General features: G+C 35.7%; 2 protein-coding genes across 2 annotated transcripts in view; both read right to left on the bottom strand.

Moving 5' to 3' along the window:
- LOC130681370 (bromodomain adjacent to zinc finger domain protein 2B-like) lies at nucleotides 1-12,218 on the bottom strand. Its single transcript, XM_057494346.1, has 5 exons — nucleotides 9,452-12,218; nucleotides 8,929-9,064; nucleotides 861-997; nucleotides 443-586; nucleotides 1-157 (listed from the first exon to the last, which is right to left on the bottom strand). Exons 1-5 carry the CDS (start codon nucleotides 9,754-9,756, stop codon nucleotides 52-54), a joined length of 828 nt encoding a protein of 275 aa, XP_057350329.1. The 5' UTR covers nucleotides 9,757-12,218; the 3' UTR covers nucleotides 1-51.
- LOC130681278 (bromodomain adjacent to zinc finger domain protein 2B-like) overlaps nucleotides 11,960-21,817 on the bottom strand; it is a 15,262-nt gene continuing 5,404 nt past the window's right edge. Inside the window, exons 2-6 of the mRNA XM_057493917.1 lie at nucleotides 19,530-19,674; nucleotides 14,891-15,475; nucleotides 14,559-14,714; nucleotides 14,013-14,173; nucleotides 11,960-12,064 (exon numbers count right to left, since the gene is read on the bottom strand). Of these exons, the coding sequence (XP_057349900.1) occupies nucleotides 11,960-12,064; nucleotides 14,013-14,173; nucleotides 14,559-14,714; nucleotides 14,891-15,475; nucleotides 19,530-19,617 (1,095 nt within the window). The 5' untranslated portion in view covers nucleotides 19,618-19,674. The remainder of the gene's footprint in view (nucleotides 12,065-14,012; nucleotides 14,174-14,558; nucleotides 14,715-14,890; nucleotides 15,476-19,529; nucleotides 19,675-21,817) is intronic.

Raw genomic sequence — 21,817 nt, forward strand, 5'->3', positions numbered from 1 at the left:
ATTTCTTGTTGATGAGACCCGCAGATACCAGACATGTTATTATAAAGCTGCTTACGCACTTTTAATAAAAACGTGTCTTCCATCCCTGAGGCGGAAACGCAGACGACTCCGTGTGCTGCACTCCGGCAGTTCTACAAAAGGCCGTGCATCTTCATGACTGTCCATTTCAGTAAGGGTACAAGAGAAAGTAAAGTTTGAAATCACTATCCATGCTTTAGTTATCTACCTTTAGGAAAAGTTGAGCTTTCATTCTCTTCCAAGTAAAGACAATGCAAATTAATAAACACATGAAAGAATACACTTATAGTACAGAGTGGACATTACATAGGAAAATTCCTATTTACACAAACGGTCATAAAGTCACTTTTAGTATGGTGGAAGGTTTCTAAACAAATACAATGGGATGTTATGAATATATAGGACAGGGGAACAAAAATTATACCTGGAAAGAGTCAGGTCAGAGTGGTCTTGCTTCCTTTTCTTTACAGAATGAAAGCTTTCCTGGTTTGGTAAGTTAGTGAAGGTGTTTTCTTCTATTTTTCTTTTTTTCATGTCTTTATTGAGACGAGTTTGCATTTTAGTAAGGCTTGTACGAGAGAAAATAATGTATGAAATCAATATTCATGCTTTAGAGTTATCTACCTTTAGTAAAAGTTTAGCTTTCATTCTCTTTCAAAGACAATGCAAATTAATTCATAAAAAAAGATGAAAGGATACGTTTACTTATAGTACAGAGTTTACATTACATAGGAAAGTTCCTATTTACACAGTCAAAAAGTCACCTTTAATATGGTGGACGGTCTTTAAACAAATACAGTGGGGTGTTATGAACATATAGGACAGGGGAACAGAAAGAATACCTGCCAAGAGTCGGGTCAGAGTTGTCCTGTTTCAGTTTCTTTCCACGAGTACAGCGTTCTTGTTTTACTCCAGTACCGCAGGTGTTTTCCTCTATTTTCCTTTTTCTGTTTTTGCGGCCCCTTTTCAGTGAACTTGCCTTTAATTAAAAAAATAATATATGAGGTATAAGAAAATAACTTTCTATAGCCCTTCTATTATTTTAAATTATGAAAATCTGACAGAATAAACAAAAAGAATACTCTTTCTCACCCAAAAAGTTGATAGTTCTATTATTTTCAAGAGATCTATGAATTTGATCTCTGATAATACTAGGCTAAAATCTAATGATGCATGAAAACTCTAAAGAATTCTTAAAACTCGAAGATGTTGGTCTCACGGCACCATGTTTGGTGCTACAGAACTTAGCAGTTTTCCTTTAGACTTTGAACGAATCAAAGATACTATTCTTTTGAATGAACTGAATGTCACTAATGGAAGGAATATAAAGACTATCCTTTAGAGCACAATATAATTAAGAACAAAGGTGAATATACATAGAAATATAGAGAATACTAATAAGAAAGTTGAGGAGGTTATTAAAAAGGTACCCGAAACATGAAATAAGGCTCATGAAGTGTCAAATAGGAAAAAAAGTCTTTTATAAACGGTCATATCTTCCGGAAACTGTTATTTTTTTCAGAAAAGCATTTGCTGTTAAGAAGAGAGTTCCAGAAACTTGTGGTTCCCAGGTGTGAACAAAGCAGTGTTATTAAAGATGAGGAGAAGAAAAAAAAAGATGTTTTTGGGGAAAACAGTAAAGAAATAGCATAAAATAGATCATATTTGGAATTTAAGTGTATGAATGCCAGCTATGCTCTGTCAGTAATTAGCTATGGAACTTTGTAAAAAAATATCTGTGAGGCTCTGTTTGCTTATCTGTAGAAGAAGATAAGTCACTCAGTTGGTAAGGTCATTCTAGCTCTGAAAGTATATGGAAAAAAACAAACGAATCCCAATGTGGCCCTTATGCAGTCTAACAATTTGTAGGCAGCACATCGATGTAACAATGTACCCAGCCTCCTCCCAACATCCCCCAATTTAGAAATTGGGAAATAAGCATCTATTTTGAGAATTAAAGTTACAATGAATATAATAGATCAAAGAAGAGAAATATGCAAGGTCACTGGTAATATATGGTTTGTGTTTTGATTCTCTACAACAGCGTTTATCCTCTTCTAGAAAATTATTTACTCCTTACTCAGACTGTTAAGAAATCTTGAAATAAAAATCTTAGAATGTGGAGTTAGATATTCAGTCTAGCCCTAATTAAATGTTGCCTATATTCTTGAACTGAACTTGGCGGAAAACATTACTTTAGAGTATTTCGTAACAATTTCCTTGAGGATTTCATGATTCTCTTAGCAACATTTTTTAAAAACTGCTTTTAAGCAATTACAATTATTTGGTACTCTATTGGGATGTTAAATGCATAATTAAGGAGTTATTTTAATGGATTAAAATAAGGCAAACTATAAATCTAACACCTTTCCCATATCATATCAAAGAATCACTACCTCTTGCACTGATGGAAATAATTAAAATGTTTTACTAAGTCTCTTCTCCATTTAGTTTATTAATCTTTACTCAATAAAATCCGATTGAGTTTTCATATTATACTGAGCTTTTAGAACCCCCAAATCATAAAAAAAAGAGAAGAGAATGCTGAATATATAATGAGGAAAATGTCCATTTAATTAAGATTAAGTAAGACTGAATAGTTGTCTTACATAAAAAGAACATTTCATGAACAATGGGCTAACGCTTCTAGTTCCTATTTGAACTAAGATGTTACTTGAGATCATTTTCTAACAATACTCACAGTAAGAAAATGTGAAATTTAAACCACAGAATCCAAAGACTTTTGTTACAAAATGGTAATAAAGTCTCTTTTTGTTTCTTTAATTATTGATACTTGTCAGACTACTTCATTAGATTGTGCACATACACTTTTAAAAACAAGCTTTTATTCAGTTACCTGATTACTTTATTAGACAGAGATATTTCCCTTGCACCCTTTCTACCTTGTTAGAATGCACAGAGGACCTTCAGTATGTCTTAAGCAGGACCTATCAGATTGTACATACCATCGCATATTTGTTTTTGTACATTTATGTATCAGAAGTTGTAAAGCGGTGGCTCACAGACCGTAAACAGCCCACAGCATGTGTTGTTACTATGTTTGGCTCATAATGCTTGTAAAAGTTCTGAATTTGTTGCCAACATTTAACATTTGTGAGGACATGCATAAAGATCCATAATCTTGAAATATTGGCAGATCCTAGAACACTGGACCTACATGTCTACATGACAACAATTGGCAGGAGTTGAGTGATGACTGACACTTAAATGGGGGCATGACTTCCCTGTCTGCCATAGTCTCAACTCTTCTGTGTTATTTGTGTGGCTTTCATAGGCATTGGACTTTGAAACTTCTTGTGTGTGTGTGTCTCTGTGAGTGTGTATAAATACGTATACATACACACATAAGGCTTTTTGATTCTATGTATATATCTTGGCATTAATATGCACATACACACAGGATAAAAATACTTAACCACAATAATGTGTATAGAAATAGCCATTGGAGTACAAGGTATACAGCATAAAAATTTGTAAATAACCATGAATTAACTAGGAAGATATTTCTAAAATTTAACTTTAAAAATCCTTATAAATCAAAATAGAATGTTTATTTTCTCATTGCTACAAGAAATATAACATCTAATTCACTACATTTAAAAAACTAAGAAGAGGGAAGAGGCTCAGAAAGCTGTATTTACATAGAAGGGCTGGAATGAGGTTATAGATCTTTACATCTCCTGGTCTATACCCTGAATGAGAGATAGCCAGAATATTATTTAACCAAATTTATTGGAACAGAAATCTCCTATAGCCTACCAGATGATACCCCAGGACTTAAAACCCTAATTTGTTAGTAATTCATAAAGTATTAGAGAAACTTTCTATAGCTTCACTGTGACTAAACTAAAAGATAATTCATGTACAACCAATAAAGGTTATTATTAAACTATAGTTGACTATAGATGACAAAGATGATCACGTAATAAGAAAGCAACTTAGTAAATATGATGCCACGTGAGACCCTCTGCTATTCTGTAAAACAGTCTAAAATACCATACACATTAATATAAATGTGTCACAGAACTTTAAATTCATAAAAATATTTACACTTGTGAACTTATTTGATCTTTACAAACCCCGCCAGGCAGATGCTATCCCACTTTACAGATGATAACCCTGAAGCTAAGAAAGCACTCCAATGCTTATCGATCAAGAAGGTAAGAAAACCAGCACAGGAAACTGAAAAGGAGCAAAGGCAGAAAGAAAACCAAGTATGGTACTAGAAGCCAAGTGAACACAGGGTTGCAAGGAGGGTGTGCTCTGGAACTGATGGGTGGGTCAGGTGAGGCCTAAGCACTGATCCCCAGACTGACGAATGGCCACGATAGGAGCACTTTCAGAGAAGCTGTGAAGGTGAGAATCTGACTAGAAAGAGTCCCAGAGCGACTTGGAGAAGAGAAGTCCGAGAGAATCAGAACAAAGCTGTCCAGCAGGAGTTATTCTGTAAAGGAAAGGAGAGAAATGCGGGAAGTGGATGCAGGAGAAGTGAAGCTAAGGAGAAGAACCCAGGGGAGGACGAGATGCTGATGCAGGTGAAGAGAACAAGGGGGCGGGATCTGAGGCACAACACGGGAACTGGCTTAGGGTGGGGGACTGAGCATGGCACCGAGAGAGGGGTTTTTGTATGAACGCAGTCTGATAATAAGCATATACATTTTAAGTCTCTTGCCAGTCACATTTAAATTAGAAGTGTGAAGGCTCATACCTATTGGTTAAAGCAATATGATAATATAGCAAAAAATGAGTTGGCCGAGTTATAAAGTAAGGAGTAAGAGGTGTAAGGGGCAGCATGAACTGAGGGCCAGACTCTTTACTAGATGTCCCCTCCGTCAGGCACTCTTCTCCCTGTTTACTCGCCTGACCTCATCACTACTGGCAACTACCTTTCCATAACTCAGTCCCAAACACCCACCTGCCCATTGCCTCTTTTCCTTTCCAGACCATTCCCTTTAGCACTTGAAACTACTGTGCTAAGGGAAGGCAGATACAAAAGGCAAACTATTTTATGATTCCGTTTATATATAATGACCAGCAGAGGGAAATCCGTGGAGCTAGAAGGTAGAGTAGTGGTTGCCAAAGGCTGAGGGAGAAGGGGAGAGTGACAACTAATGGGTACAAGGAAACTTTTTTACGGTCATGAAAATGTTCTGGAGTTAAATAGTGGTGATCATATATAACTGAATATATTAAAAACCACTGAATTGCACACCTAAAAAGTGAATTTTATGTGAATTCTATCTCAAAAAAATCCTCACAAAACTCTGTAACTCTATTTTGATCTGGCCATTAAAAGGTTCAGTTTCCGATCCCTCTTATGTGTGACAAGGGCCGTCATATGTACTGCCATAGACCTAAGATTACAGCTATACCACATGGATACTGCCAGTGTCCTGTATATCTGTATATCCTGGTATAGCTGTAATCTCAGGTCTATGGCAGTACGTATGACAGCCCTTGTCACAGCCATCACAAAGGAGGAGCAGTTCTTCATTATCGCCCTTTCAACAGACCTGGCAGTACTATAAAACATGAAAAATCATTTAAAATCAATACTATTATGAAGAACAGTTATTGGGATATTAAACACACCACAATTCCTAATTCATATTAGTAATCAACATTCTGCTTGCTAACAAATATACAGTAGCCATACACATCTATGTATCTCTCGTTACACAGATAGGGACCACATGACGGGGTGAGCAGTTTAGTTGGGGTAAGTGCACATTTCAGGTACACTGCAAAGAACAAAGCTAGAGGCTGAATGCCTGTACACACTTTCAAAGCATGTACACATTAACATAGGAAATAATTAACATGACATTAGAGCCCATAAAGCAATGAATGGCTTTAAATACAGGGTATGTAATTTTTTAATACATTTCATTTTTTCCTTATCTTAGCATCCTCATGATCTCCTAAGAAAGAAATGAGTTAGAGTAATTTTCAAGATCAAAATTAGGAAACTTGTATTAGTATCAGAAGTATGTGTAATAAAAGGATATTCCTATATTTTGACTAAAATTGTCCACCCATTTGTGATTGATTAAAAAATCAAACATGTCCAACCCAGGAAACTTGGGAAAATCAACCCAAATCAAACAGATGACACAAATGCAGAAAATGGACCCTACAAAATGATTTCTAAGGGAAAAAAACTTATATAAAAATTAAACCAAATAATTTAAGAAGTCATAGATTTTCCAGAAATAAAAATAAATTTTCTCTCTTGACAAATTTCTAATACCATTAAGAACTTTAAAATCTGTAAAGGCAATGCTTTTTCCCATGCATACATATCCTGTATAACAAGTTTCACAAAGGGAAAGGAGGGAACTTGGACAGTCAAAACTTTCAAGATGCCTTTAAAAAAATGGTAAATACTAACATTATATATTTTGACACTTCGTTTATACTCCGTCACAGTAGAGAATATCCTGCAACCAGTATTTTCAAATAATGAAAAGACTTAAACTATAAGTTATTTATACGAATTGAAAGTTACGTGTTCATAGATTCTTATAAGCAAAATAGCTTAACTATTCAAACTTAACTTCAATACACTAAGTCTTAATCCACAAAGTCTAAATAGTCTTATATAACACAGTATGTACACTAATGATAGCTTAAGAATCTTACCAAAATGGCAAATAGAAAACTATTCAATTTAGTAAATACCTACCAACTATATGAGATACATGTGTCATACTAAAATTGGCATGTGTACTAAGAGCAAAAGCTGCAGTTTAATGTTCCAACAGTTTTATTTTATGACACTTCCTAATACCATACCACTAAATATGGTATTATTTCTCCAAAACTGAGTTACATCATTACACGTTCTATTGTAAAAATACTCACTGCAAAACATTTGGAAGATTATATTTCAACCCCTCTAACAACAGATTTAATTCATGAATATTAAGTTAATTGTTTTCTAAATATACTAAAAATACCATGAAGTCTGTTTTACTTCGCACATTTTTCATTTAAAAATAAAATTATTTTCTGACACTTATTAGGAAAGGGTGACAGATAGCAAGCTCATATCACTTTTGAAAAATCACAGTAAAGAGCTCACAATATGTTAGAGCAAACGTATTAATATTGGTTTTAATTCCTTTGCTGCTACAGTAAAAAATAGTAGATGTTGCCTACTGTTTATTATTAGCAACAATATGAAGAACACCCTGGACAGAAAATTATCTAGAGGCAAATTATGCCAGCTCCTTCTTGGTAAGGCTGGTGTCTGGCAAATGGGTACTTCTAAAGGCATTGAGCACTTAAACATTCTGCTAGGACTTACGAGGATTATTACGGGCACTGTTACATCTAACTAAAGGTTACAATGCACTCATTCATCCTGACCATGAAACTCTGCCTTCTTTTTAAGGTAGTTTCACAGCAAATACTGTATTATTGAACATTAAAAAGAGAATTATGAGAGATGGTGTTAATGAGAAATGCATATTAATAATCTGGAAAAGGTTATGAATTTCCAAAAACAGAAAAAATTCTGTAAATTGTAGGAAGAAAGTCTACTACAAATAGTCAGCTTTTGGTACCAGTTTTGTTTTTTGTGTAAAGGTTATAACAAAACTGACCACATTGTGATGATTCTCTTGGTGGATGAGTAAAACAACCATTTAAATTTAATTGTGTTGTAGGAATTCAATATTTTTGGATCATTATAGCCTAGACTCCACCAAACACATTTGTCTAAAGTGACTTTAAAACTGATTTTAATAGTTTTTACAAGAAAAAATTTTACCTGGTAAAAAATGCTACAAGATAAACTGGACACTGTCTTAAAACTCATGGTGAATTCTAGTCTACATGGGGAAAGACCAAAATTTGAGGACATTGTGAAAACTGCAGATTCACTATTCTGTGGACATTTTAGGAAGAACTGAAAAAATACAGAAGAAACCGAATTTATTTCTATAGAATGAATAAGGCCTTCCGTAATATAAGCACAGAGATGAGAATGAAGGAAAGAGTGCTAAATTATTTAAGGCTCACTTCTTTTCTTTGGGGAATGACTATTGTTGAGTAATCTTACTTCCAGTCATTCATGCAGACAAATGTCAAATGTTTGAATGTTAAAGCTAATCTATAATTTAAAAGCAAATGGTAAAGCAATTCACAAAAGTCTACGAATAATAAATATTTCTCTATGTGATAAGAGACAAAAGGGACACAGACATGATTTAACACATATATTTGGTGTCTGGTACAAAACAGGGGTCACTACATGATAGTGACTAACTGGGCTCAAACACAGAAGATGAAAAAAATTTTTGAATTATTAGAGAAAAGACTTAGAAGATCTACTTTTCATGTGAACTGCATCTGATGTCAAATACATGATATTGGTTAAAGTAAGAGCTCTCTGCTTATTTTGTTTATTATCTAAGAATTTCTTAGCATTAAAAAAATTAAAATTGATAAAAACATAAGGAACATTTTAGGGATGCAATGAATGTATACTACAGGTAATGCTAGCAACTGCCATGTTTACAGAAGCAAAAGAATATTTGGATTAACAACTTCAGAATATTTACATTAAAAACTATTATGATTAGATTAACAACATAATTAACTATTATGCTGACTGAACACAGAAGACAACTTCAGTAAATTATAAACAATATCTAAAGGAGGGAGAATCGCGATTAAAGATAAACACATTTGATAGAGTACTTCAAAAAGCTCACAACAAGGAGGAAAGTATCAAACCGTACAGCATTTAGGAACTAAGAAAACTCAGGTACAGCATACATTATTCTGACAGTAAGAAATGTAGAATTAAGAAAAATCTGGAGGTTGGGAAAAAAACAGGCCAGTGTAAATTAGTTGCAGTATTTCTTAAATAAAAACACTTACAGCTTTCATAATGGATTTTTCCCATGCTATGGATTTCTGTAACTGCTGAATGCACAGAGCCACCTGGGCAGCACTGCGAGCTTCTGATAATGCCCATCGCCACACCCTGAGACCGGGAACAATATCCTCTTCAATTCTGCATTGAAATACAGAAAAATTAAGTAGGCCATGTCCACACTTACGGTTACCGAATCTGAAACAGTCATCACACTGAAAGCCAAGTGATGATGAAACATGTAACAGCCGATAAGTATAAGGTTTAAGCAACTAAATTTGATGTAGTGCACAGACTGTGGCTACGTGCCTCAAAGCTTAGTCACAATCAGGTAAATGTAAGATCACTTCGCAGGATTATCAACACACATAACAAGAGAAAAAACATTTTTTACAAAGCACCATGCAAATAGCATGATCCATGTGGATCACAGATATACAAGAAGATACATAGATAACAGGCAATAGAAAATAGGCTCCAATTAGCAAAGAAGCACAATAATTTTTCAAGTTAATTTCAATAACCTACCCGTCATCATCACCACTAGTGGATGGTGCAGGAGCAGGGCCAGTAACTGTGCCCACATTATCCAGTTTGATCTGAATGGTGGTACTTAAGGGGCTCTTCAGATACCTCCTTTCAATGTTTCGCTCCAACTCAGACAGCCTGCTTACAGCTATATCTAGGGGGTTGTCGCTCTTCCGCTCTAGTGCATGTGCACTGCTTTCTTCTGCGTCAGTAAATTCTCCATCGTGCTCCTTGCACAAGTTAGAAAATGACTTATGTTCAAAATAGACCAAGTCCTCCCTTTCTGATGCCGGTTCTGGACACATCCAACCCTATATATCAAGAGAGTAATGTTAGCATGGTTTCCTCTTAAAATGCCTGACGGGTGAGTTACCTTTACTTATAATACAGCAGCCGACGCCAACAGAGCTCAAGGATCATTACTACAAGTTTTTACCTTGTGTTTCCTAATGCTAGGTAAAAATAAGGAAGAAAATTATTAGAAAGTTGTAAGAGAAGTTTGAAGAAGAAAATTTAACAACTTTTGGTGTTATGAGAGGTAGAGTGGAGATCAGCCAAGTATTCCGAGGGACTTCACACCAACTGCTGGTTCTCTCACGGGCCCACTTTAAATGGGAATCTCTCGACAGCAGGGACTTTGTGCCTCCTGTTCATTTTCATTCCTTCCGCCACTCCTCCTGCGCAGGCCCTTGCACTGCCCATCCTGGCCTCAGGAGCTCTGCAGAAGCTGCTACATTTGCCCGCAGAGCTTTTCCCCTCTCCTCTGCCCCTAGTTACTGACTCCACTCATCCTGTGGCCCTCACGTGAGAATTTATTTCTTCAGGGAACCCTTCCCTGACCGCTTTTAGGAGGGAAGCCTCCCTCTTACAGACTCTCACAGAACCATGTGATATTCCATACCTGTGGCAGTCACAATCTGATACTGCTGTGATTATTTAATTAATATCTTTCTACTTCTAAATTCCCTGAGGGCACCGGACCATGTCTACTTTTACTCATTTCATCTCCAGCAGTGGGAAGGCAAATATTAGACACTCAAAATATACGCTGATTGAATAAATGAATGTCTTATAATTCAGCTTGCTTACAATGATCCTTTAGCTCAAAACCCTTCAGAGTTCCTAATGTTCAGTAAAGTCCAGTTTTACCATGACATTCAAGTACCTCAATCTCACTCTTTCGCTCATCTTCCCATTCAGGCATCCAACACTGCAATCAAATTCCATGACTTGCCACACACCCCAAACATGTCCTGAGCTTCCTGATCCTGGTGCTCTGCCCAGTTATTAACTCTTCCTAGTAGCACTCCTTGTTCTCTGTCAAAAGCTTCTCCATCTTCTCAAGTTCCATCTGGACTTCTACAGGCAATCTTCCTTGATCTTTCCCCTATGTTCACCACAATCAGTGTATTCCTGTCCTAAATTCATGAATCACTTTCTACATCTTCACAATCCGTTACTAGATTCTGCAGGGCTGTATACACGTATTGTTGCCCTATTGTACGGAATGCTTTCTGAGGGCAGAAACCACATTTTATTCAATTTTGTGGTGTCCACTCTGATGTACAATAGGTACTTTGTAAAAGCATATTAAGTAAAAAGTAGAATGAACATGATCCTTTTTATTAAATCTCTTTAGAGAGAATTATTTTTCTTATATATCAGAATTCTTCCTCTTTACCTCAAGAGAATATTCATTATTAGAAAGTATGGATGAATTTATAAAAGGTACATACAAAACATTACTGCATCGTATATGCCATAACAAATGAACCTCAGTCCCGTATTTTGAAAGGGATCTGAAATTGCTAAATCAAGGGAATCCTATAAATGTAACACATCTTGACTTTTGCAAGCAAAAGACAAGAAAATGAGGACTGGATTAGATTTTGAGAAGGTGGATGGTTGAAAATTGTCTGCAAAGCCCTGTGACAGACACAGCTTGCCACCTCAGAAAAGGTCCTCACTGCCACTGTCAAAGGGCTCTCTCTTATTTGGCTTGTCATGTTAATATACTTGTGAACAGCTCGGTTCAACTATTAAATATGCAGGTGACTTAAACTAGGAAGGAAGTTTAATATTCTGTATGACAGGACTGTGATAAAAATAGTTTCATATGCTGAAAAATATACCCAAATGAAATTAATAAAAATAGAGCAATGATAAATGTAAATTTCAGCTTTGAAGTTTAAGCAACCAATCAAAGAAATATTGGATGTGATACAACACACTTAAAAGCACAATGAAAGACGCAGAAGGATTTTTTTTCTAATAATGCATACTCAGTTTAGCAACGGTATGGTTTGGATGTTAAAAAGCTAGTACAAATTGGCATGAAGAGAAGTATAGTGCCAGTTTAAGGGAAGTAAAAGTCCCATGAACACATTAGGCATCTCTGTGTATAGTGAGTGGTACATTTTAAGAATATAGACACTGCCGTTTAATCAGAAGAGAATCGTGCGCCTGGAAACCATTTCACTGGACCGATGGCTGAAGGAAGTAATCAGCTTACAAAAGAGAAAACTGAAAGAGAGACACAGGAACTGTGTTTACAGGAGCTAGTAGAGTAATTCGGCTTTCTACAGAATCAGGACTAGATTCTTGCAGATTTTCCTACAATATAAAACAGAATTTCCGTATTATCAGCAATATTGAAAATAGAAATGAATGCATCTAAGTAGTACCAAGGCCACCTGCTTAATGTGTCTTCACAATGGCTAGTTCCCAGGGCTAACCACATAAATACTTAGTTTTCAGGAAAAAAAATCATTAAATCTTTTATAGATGGTAAAATGTTTTGTGGTTATTTCCATCACTTGTTGTTTAAGATTCCTCAAGACTAATATAATTACCATTCATTTCTTTAAAAAGTCCATAATAACCCCATAATACTGTATTAATAGGATGTTAGAGCATCTCAGTTAAAAAACCAATTTCATTTATCTTAGCTGGTGAGAACATGGGCAAGAACATCTAAGCAGTCGGTAATGTGATAAGGTCAATAAACCAAGATCTCAGTATGTCGCCAGGAAAACGTTAGGCCCACGCTCTGACTTTACATACAATTTCAAAATGCTGATGATATGCTTTCCCAACCAACGGCCATCTAGAACCGGCGAATTAAAACCAGAGGCAGATGGTCATGGGAGGAAAACAGGGAGAGTAGAACCAACCAAACTCAAACCAGCAAGTAGTAACAACCAACCATGAGAGATGACGAAGACAGACTATGGAAAGCAGATGTAGTCGTTTAAAACGTAAAGCACACTAGGGCCTTTTAAATTACTGTAGGGGCAAAACCTCTTCACAGTCCCTGAGGGAATCATTACCCAATAATTGGTCTTCATACTGATGATCCGGTGTCACCAAGAGAATTTAAATCAAACTCACTATTCTCAATTTAAAAAGGCAGGGGAACGGTAACCTAAGCGATCCAACACACATGTTAAAAAATGATGGCACTAAATAGAATAATTTTCATTTCTCCAGAAAATTAACTTGTGTAGAAGAAAGAGTTCATTTGTTGAAGATGCCAGATAAGTGAGGCATTTTTATATTGTATTATAGTACCAGGAGGAGGATACATATAGTTGGCTAGCACAATTTCAGTAAATGATAAATTTTTGTTTCCCTAAGTGGGTAACTATGTCTGTGGTGAAAAAAGGGACATTTTTTTGTTAGCTCTGGAAAAATGACATTTTTTGAGATGAGATCCTCCAAAGTTTCTGCATGCCAGTAGTAAAGTAATTAATGCAGCTAATTTGTAATCATTGGTAGGACAGTATCATGGCGTAACTCTCACATTCTGAGAGAAATATGAAATATTCAATCAAATTACACAGAAACGACATTTTCTAAGCCTTTTCAAGTGTCTCTCTCATGCTTATTCATCATCCATCCATTTATTCTCAGAGACATCACATTATCAATTGAGAAGAGACATTTATATTCTTTTTAAAACCAAAAATTTTTGCACAAAGGTGAAGCTTTTCTTTTGTTGTCCTTTCAGTTTCAATCATGGCTGTGACATGGTAATGCCCAGTCAATAAATAATTAAAACTTTACATATATACATAGGATGTGAGTATGTGTACCACAACATAATGTTTTTAAATTAGCAATTTTAAATCATATAGAGTGAAAGTTCAACATATAACATGGCTATATAACGTGGCTTGCATACAAGACAATTACCAGGCACATATGAAACATTGCAGAAATAGTTTGCCATTACATTTATCGTGGCTGAAACTATGAAATCCTGCTTGTGGTGAAGAATTGCAGACCAGAAATGGTATTTTTCATGCCACTGAGGAGGTGGGCAGGATTTCATAAGAAGAACTCGGGAGGACAGAGCTGGTTTGATCCCACATTTAGCCACTTACTATATTATGACCACTGACAGGTTACTTACTCTGAGCCTTGTTCCTTACCTGTAAGATGGGGGAAATTAATCAAAGTGAGAACATTTAGCGCAGTAACTGGCATGTATCAGGCATACAATAAATGTCAGTTACCTCCCATTATTCTAAAAACAGATTTTATTCCAAGTCAATTTTACCTTTACTTGCAAACTTGCTGATGCGACTCTCCTTTCCAGATCTTCTACCTGTTGAAGAATCCTCAAATCCACTTCCATTGCTTGTTCTTCTACTGACCACTTCTCCACAATATCTCGAGTTACCGGGTTTTCTTCATTTTCATTTAATTCAATAATGGTAACTATATTTGAAAGGAAATTTATTTTAAAATCCACTTTATCTCTCAATGATTTCTTCCAGAATGTGAATGAAACTCCAGGGGTACCACGTACAAGTACATTTAACACACACAAATTCACTTGTGAATAAGCAAGGCAGCTGACTCTTGCAAAAGGAGCAGTAAGTACTCTTCTTTAGAAACAGAACAGTATGTCTGCAGGTTGTAACAAACTATCAAAAGTAGTACCAATTTAAGAAAATGTAAGTTGTTTTTGGGCAAGATAGGAAAGAAAAAGCCTATTAGTAATAAATTAAGATTAACACATACTAAAATATGCTTTAAGATGAAAGAATTAATTCTCATAACTAAGCAAGAGAGCAGAAATAAATCTCTTTTAGGTGCCCACCATCTTTATTCTCGATGCAGGCTTGAGTGATGTAATCCAGGTGTTTCTGAATTTGTTTTTGTAATGCCTTTTCTCTTATGCCTCTGGGATGTAGCACTTTGAGCAAAGCTTTTAAATGCTCTGGGTCAGTAATTCTCCACCAGCCAAACTGCATTTCTAAGCCAAGATAAACATGTAGGGCATTTACAGATATTCAGAATATGAATTAATGGCATGCTACAAATGAAAAAATTTATAACTATATAAAAACATCAAAGATTCAGCTATAATATAGAGATCTGTAACAATACAATATAGTAAGTGGCTACAGCAAACCCTCTCAAGGTACCCACCTTCTGGAATAGGCTTTGGACTAGGATAATCTACTGGTTTGGCTACTTCAAGAGCTGCAGGTGACTTAGAGGGCGGCTGGGCCCGAGGAGTTGGTGAAGAAGCAGCTGGCGCATCGGCTTGGGTAAGGGAAGCGTCCTCCCAAGGTGTTCTTGGCAGTAACAACTGGTCCCTGGGGAGAGGACTGTAGACCTTGCCTGCACCACCTGAACCGGTACTGACCAGATTCGAGTCTGTCCCTTCCACGCTGTTCTGTGTCACCGTTGGCTGCATGCTGCCCGGTGAGTGTCTCCCACGGTTCTGGTGAGGCAGTGCGCACCCATCTGCACCGCTCTTTGGTTTGGGGGTCGTTACATCTGACTCAGGAGGCACCTTAGCTACTTCTAAAAGCTTGCTTAGTTTGGAAAAAGAGCCAGGATTCTGAAGAATTAGATTTGTGTTATCTTTTTCGTTAGGATCTTCCTTTTGCTCACAATGATCCGGATTTGAACAATTTAAAGTGTCGTCAGAAGTATCAAATATTTCTTTGGTCTGGATGCTTTCTGCTTTTTTTCGTTTTTTTCTTTCTTTTGCAATTTCTTTCAGCCCTACAAAATCCAAAAGCATTACGAAGATCAGTTCCTCTAGATCAAACCATACTATATTTACTGCTATTTATCAAATCATATGCATAAATACTTTAACAAATTTCTCTAGCTTACTTAATACTCTTCATTTTTTTTCTTTTATACACTAGCTTGTTACGCTCACTGGAAAAAATTTTGTAATTTTGTAACTAACCACAAAAAATTACAATAATAAAAAATATTAAAAGCCATAATATACAAATTACTGCTAACATTTTTGTATTAATTTTTCCAGGAATTCTCTATGCACACATGAAATCCTATTTTACAGATTTCCAACCTGTACGTTTTACTGAATAATACTCTTTAATTATTCTGATGTGTCAATAAATATATATATACGCCTTAAATTGTAATTACTATATTCAGTGGAATATATCATAAAAAATCAACCTTCTATTGATAGTTATTAATAGGGTCCGATTATTCATTAGTAGAAACAATGCTAGAAATGATGAATGATCTTAGATCTGTGTTTGGATTTTTTTTCTCCTGATTTACTTCCTTAGGATACATTTCCAGAAAAAAACTGAGTCCTAAGATATTACTTTTCAGAGTTTTTGAAACATATTGTCAAATTGCCCTCCAGAAAGTCTAGATCAATATACAATCATACTTACACGAGGGCATCTGTTTGCCTACACCTTAAAATGAAACTGAAGACTATCAATAACTTTTGTCTTTGGAAATATCCGGGAGGTGAGAATCTAAACTCTATTTTTTTCTGATCATTAATAAGACTGGATATTTTTCTGTAGGATAATAGGTATTTCTCCTTAGTGAACTTCTTGTCCATATTTTTTACCAGTGTTTTAATAATAATTGATAAGAAGTGTTAGAAAAATATAAACCTACTTTATTTAATTTGAAAAACGATGTATGTTCACAGTAAAATATTCAGTAATAAGAGGCTAATGTAACCCTTTCCTGCCCTACTCCCTCAGTTCCTATTTCTAATCTTCAGATGTAACTGCTTAATCAATCGTGTCCATACATCCTTTGGGAAATCTTACATGCATGCATATGACTATTAGTTTGTGCTGTTACATAAATGGGATGCTACTGTATTCTGCAACATTTTTATTTGGATAAAATTCAAATGCCTAAGCAAGGCCTCCAACACTGTATGATCTGGTTCCTGAAAACCACTCTTGTCCTTGCTAACCTTGCTCACCTTTCTCCCTTTTTTCAGCTTCTCAAACATGGTAAGTTATGTCCTTTCTTGGGGCCTTTGCACTGGGTGTTCCTCTGCCTGAAATCCTGTTTTGTTGACTGGCTCCTTACCCTTCAATGTTTCAGATTAAGTATCACCTATTCACAAAGGTTTTCCCTGACTACTCTATTTCAAGTAGGGTCCCCATCTTATTATTCACCTTAGAATATCATCATCCTATATGCTTCTTTTGCAGAATTTACCATTATACACATTAACCTGCTAATTTTAAAATATTTCATTCCATACCCCATCCCACACACTACAATTTAACTCAACAAACGTTACTTAAAGGCAGAGCAATGTTTATATTGCTTTAACAGGATCCCAGCTACCTAACATGGTGGCTGCTATGAAACTGGGGCTCAATAAATACTTTTTGGATGATGAAATAAAAGGATGACTTTACTATTTTCACTATATACCTTAGATTGCTTTCCATGATGATACATAGAACTGTATCACATTTTCCTTCAATCAGCTGCATAATATTCTTATATGGATTATCATAATTTATTTCATATGTCCAAAGCTCGCAAATTTCCTTAATTTTGTACAAGTTACTAGCTAGCAAGGAAGTACTAATATTTGTGCTTGATTTATTCTGAGAACTAGTATCTCAAAAATCACTTTCATATATCCAAAAACAAACAGATCAACTAACCACACTAGGTCTGAGACTAGTAGGGGATTTCAGAGGTGATACATTTTAATAGCCTATTCATGGGGTCGTTAACTTTAATATCCAAATTCTTACTTATAGACAGTTAAACCTCTCATTAAAATGTAAAAATTATTTTTAAAATCTTGGAAGTTTATAAGGATGTTAAGTACACAGAGATTTTTTAGATAGTTTTTCTTTCACCAATTTCACACAATCCCCTGTTCTTTCCAGCCCTTACTATGCTTCAACAGACACTTAGATTGGTCCCCTATCTTGGCTATTGCAAATAGTGCTGCAATGAACACGGGGATGCAGATACTGATTTGAGTTTCCATTTTCATTTGTTTGGATAAGTACCCACAAGTGAAAGTGCTGGGTCATATGCTAGTTCTAACTTTTCTGAGGAACCTCTATACTGTTTCCAATAGTGGCCGCAACAATTTACATTCCCTGCAACAGTACCCAAGAGCTCCCTTCTCTCCACATCCTCACCAACACTTATTTCTTGTCTTTTTGATAAGAACCACTCTAACAGGATGAGGCGATATCTAATGTAGTTTGCATTTCCCTGACAGTTAATGATGTCGAGCCTCTTTTCAGGTACTTGTGGCCATCTGTGTGTCTTCTTTGGGAAAATGTCCACTGAGATCTTTAGATTGTTTATTTTGCTATTGAGTCATATTTGCTTTTGAGTTCTTTATATACTTTGGATAACAGGCCTTTATCAGATATAAGATTTGCATATATTTTTTCCCATTTAGTAGATTGCCTTTTCATTCTGTTCATGTTTTCTGTTGCTGTTCAGGGGCTTATTAGTATGACAGTCCCACTTACTTATTGACTTATTAGTTACTTAGTTTATGTTTTCCATGCTTTAAAATATTTTTATGTTTAAATATTTTAAGCAATCAGTTAAAAAAAGAACTCACTACACTCTCCTGTTTAACTAACATTCTGACCCATTCATATCAATCTTTAAAAATAAACACAACTGAAGCCTCTAAGTGCCCTCCCTGATTCTATCTCTATCAGCAACTTTTACCCTGGGAAGGCAGACCATGACTTTCACGCATCATTCCAATATACGATTTTATACCCATTCTTCATATTCTTTGACTCACAAGAAATAAATGACTGTGCAGAAGAGTAACTCTGCTTGTTATAGGCCAACAATATTTACATGCCAGCCACTATTCTAAACCATTTTCAATTATTATTAACCGTCCTTTGTGCCCCAAGGGTACTTACATTGTTGTATAGTACCTGTTCTAGACACCTATGTGATTAATCAGTCCCTTCTTTACATTGGACTGTTAAACATCTACATGGATGGCATGGACTAATGTTTTGTTTATCTTTGAACATCCAGTGCCCAGAAATGCCCGACACATACTGCGTATTCAAAAAAAACGAGCTGAAAGAAGTTTTCGCCTCCCTACACCACCCTCGGGCAATGGCTACATGTAAGCACTGACTTGACGCTGTGGCCCCATCAGAATCTAAGCATTTGAAAATGCCCAGACATAGTATTCTGAAACATTCAATTCAAGACAGTTTACCGGGCCTATAAATGCACTGTGTACCGCGCTAGTTAATTTAACAGAAACGGAGCCAGAAAAGCAGAGTCTAAAGGTAGAATATGAAGGATGTGTGATAATACTTAAGAAAGTAAGAAGTTTAATGGAGAAGAAGGTAATCACAAATTTCAAACACATACAAGACTTCAAGATGAATGAGTCTTATGCTAAGGGTCTTAGATTTAAGCAGTTTACCTCCAGGGCTACCGTCAGGATGGATGGTTGCTGCAAAGGTTAAAGAGTAAAGCACATGTTGGAAAATTTGACAGTGCGAAGGAAGAGAAATGGAGCAGCAGCTACACAGTACAATACAGGTAAAGATCTGTGTCCACTAAATGGGTGGATGTCAGAAAGTGCAGAAGAAGAAAAATCATGGACTGGAAAGGAATATTTATCAGTGAAAGGGGCATTATGAGTTCAAAAGAAATGAAAAACAAGGTTTTACAATGTTTATCCACAATGCACATTTGATTCTGGAAGCACACAATATATCGAAGGAGTAACAGGGTTTTAAAACGTATGGTTTGTTATATTACTTTGTAACAGATTAATGGCTCCTACCTGCAGCGCTCTCCATGCCTTCTACAAAAATCCCCCCACACTGGGGAAAAATCCAATACCGACGTCTGTAACGATCCTGGCCAAACATCACTGAACGTAAAGAGTGAGACGCATCGAAGAGCTCCCTTCTGTACTGACTCTGTTGCTGTTAAAAAATGATGCATACAATTATGCTATGGGTGTTAAGTGCTTTCAAAATTGATATTTAAGTGACTTTATACTTATCATGGCTTTAGAGCAGCTAGATTTCACTATTGAAGAAAGGCAGCAAAAGAACTGATATCACACGTCTGACTTCAGTTCCAGTAACAGTTGTAAAGACAGAAATTACTTTGAGGGTAATTAGAATATTTTTGTTGCCAAGGATTAAAAAACGTTTTGTTTTATTAGATATCTTATCGTAAAGCATGTCTTATATTTGGTAATAAACAATGTGATCAAGTGTTTCACTGAGCCAAAGACAATTGGCTCAATTCTAATGATTACAGTGTGTAACAAATAATACTCACATATACCTGTATTTGCCTATTTTTATACTCATGCTGCAGACCTTAGGCAGCATATGACTAAATTTTGGAATAACTGTGTGATGAATCTAATGACATAAAATGCAGATATCTCATAATACTAATCCTGAAATACTTCACTAATGCTACTGAAATTCAGTTTTACATGAGAAGTACATACATATACAGTCTATAGATCCAGTGCAAATAAAACCCACAAGTACACTAATGTAAAATAAAACACAGGACAGGTGAGAAATTGGGGATCAACAGAGGTGAGGCTTAGAACCTCACCCCCCCTGTTCTGAGAGAAATCTTCTGCATACGTGGATGTTTTATTGCCCTCGTCTACCTTGGATTAACACATAGTCTACAGGCACACACCTGATCATCCACATTTGCTCTCTTACAACACTAAACTATGTTTTCTACCTTTATCTTGTATCTACCTACCACTTCAGCATTTTATTAAAAATAATAATAATAAAGAGAGAAATGTGGTATCCACATATAAATCAAGTATAAAAATCAAATGAGTATTCCTATTTGAACTGACTGTTCATAGTTCATAATGCATGAGCAAAACTGAAGGTTTCTGTGATGGCTGCCCTTGTACTGTTCACCATGTAAGAACTTAATTCACAATGTAAGAATTTGTTCTCCATGTAAGAACTTGTTTGTTATGCCTCAGAAGATTGGAGACTGACGAAAATTAGGCTTGGAGTGGATTAATGATTGTGCATTGAGCATTGACTCCCCTATACAGAATTTTATTGTTGTTAACAACCATTTGATCAATAAATATGAGAGATGCCCTCACAAAAAAAAAAAAAAAAAAGTACACACTTCCAATGGTAAAATAATAAGTAACCGGGATATAATGAATATAGTCAAGATATTGTAACAGCTTGGTATGGTGATAGCTGGTACCTAGAATTGTCATGTATATAAATGTGGAATCACTATGTTGTACACCTGAAACTAATGTAATGTAATACTGTGTGTCAACTACCCTTCAATAAAAAATAATTATCTAGAAAAAAATAAATAAATAAATAAATAAAATAAATAAAACACAGGATGCTGAAACTATTAACATGAAATCTGACTGAATTTTAAAAGTTATGAATTCCAAGAAATAAAACCATGCATTTATTGATATTTTGTATTTAAATAAAGAGCTAAAGAATATAGCTCTTGATTAAGTTAGTACCATGTCTTAAGAGGGAGGACTTTAACATTGGCAAGAAACTTTTACGGTTTAATTGTGAGAATGTTTCTGGAGCTCTCCATTTTAATTACTTACAAGAAGCTTGCTTTTATTTAGCAGTCACAAAAAAGGAATCCCATACAAGGTGGATTTTTAAAACACTGCAAAAATGATGTAAGCTATAATCTGAAAACTGCTTACTTTACTCAGCTTTTCAATCTGTCTTTCTAGCTCTTCAACACTTGCTGCTTGGTCACCTTCATCCTATACATGACAAAATACAGTATCATTTAAAGTTTTAAGATTTATTCAATCAATCTGTGGGTATTTAATGAAGGCCTCCTTTATGCAAAGCACTAGGATAGGCCCTATGGGAATGAGTAAGCCTCAGCTCTTGGTTCTTTGTAAACTAATAATCTGGTAGGGAGACACATGCACATCACACTATGGAAATAAAAACCACTACACAGAGGAAGCCATAGGGACCCCAAAAGAGGTAGAGATTTAAGAGTCATGGAGTTCAGGAGAGGGTGAGATTACTTTTAGTGGGAATCTTTACCGAGAGAGGCTAC

The sequence above is a fragment of the Manis pentadactyla genome, chromosome 16 (genome assembly GCF_030020395.1).
Source record: "Manis pentadactyla isolate mManPen7 chromosome 16, mManPen7.hap1, whole genome shotgun sequence".
Taxonomy (NCBI): domain Eukaryota; kingdom Metazoa; phylum Chordata; class Mammalia; order Pholidota; family Manidae; genus Manis; species Manis pentadactyla.

Bases quoted from the DNA above. Each gene is read 5' to 3' on its own strand.
- LOC130681370 (XM_057494346.1), bottom strand. From the start codon at position 9,756: ATGTGTCCAGAACCGGCATCAGAAAGGGAGGACTTGGTCTATTTTGAA. The intron at 9,065-9,451 runs GTAGGTTATTGA...ATTTCAATGCAG, and splicing joins ACTAGTGGTGATGATGACGG to AATTGAAGAGGATATTGTTC. The intron at 158-442 runs GTATAATTTTTG...TGAAATGGACAG, and splicing joins TCTGACCTGACTCTTTCCAG to TCATGAAGATGCACGGCCTT.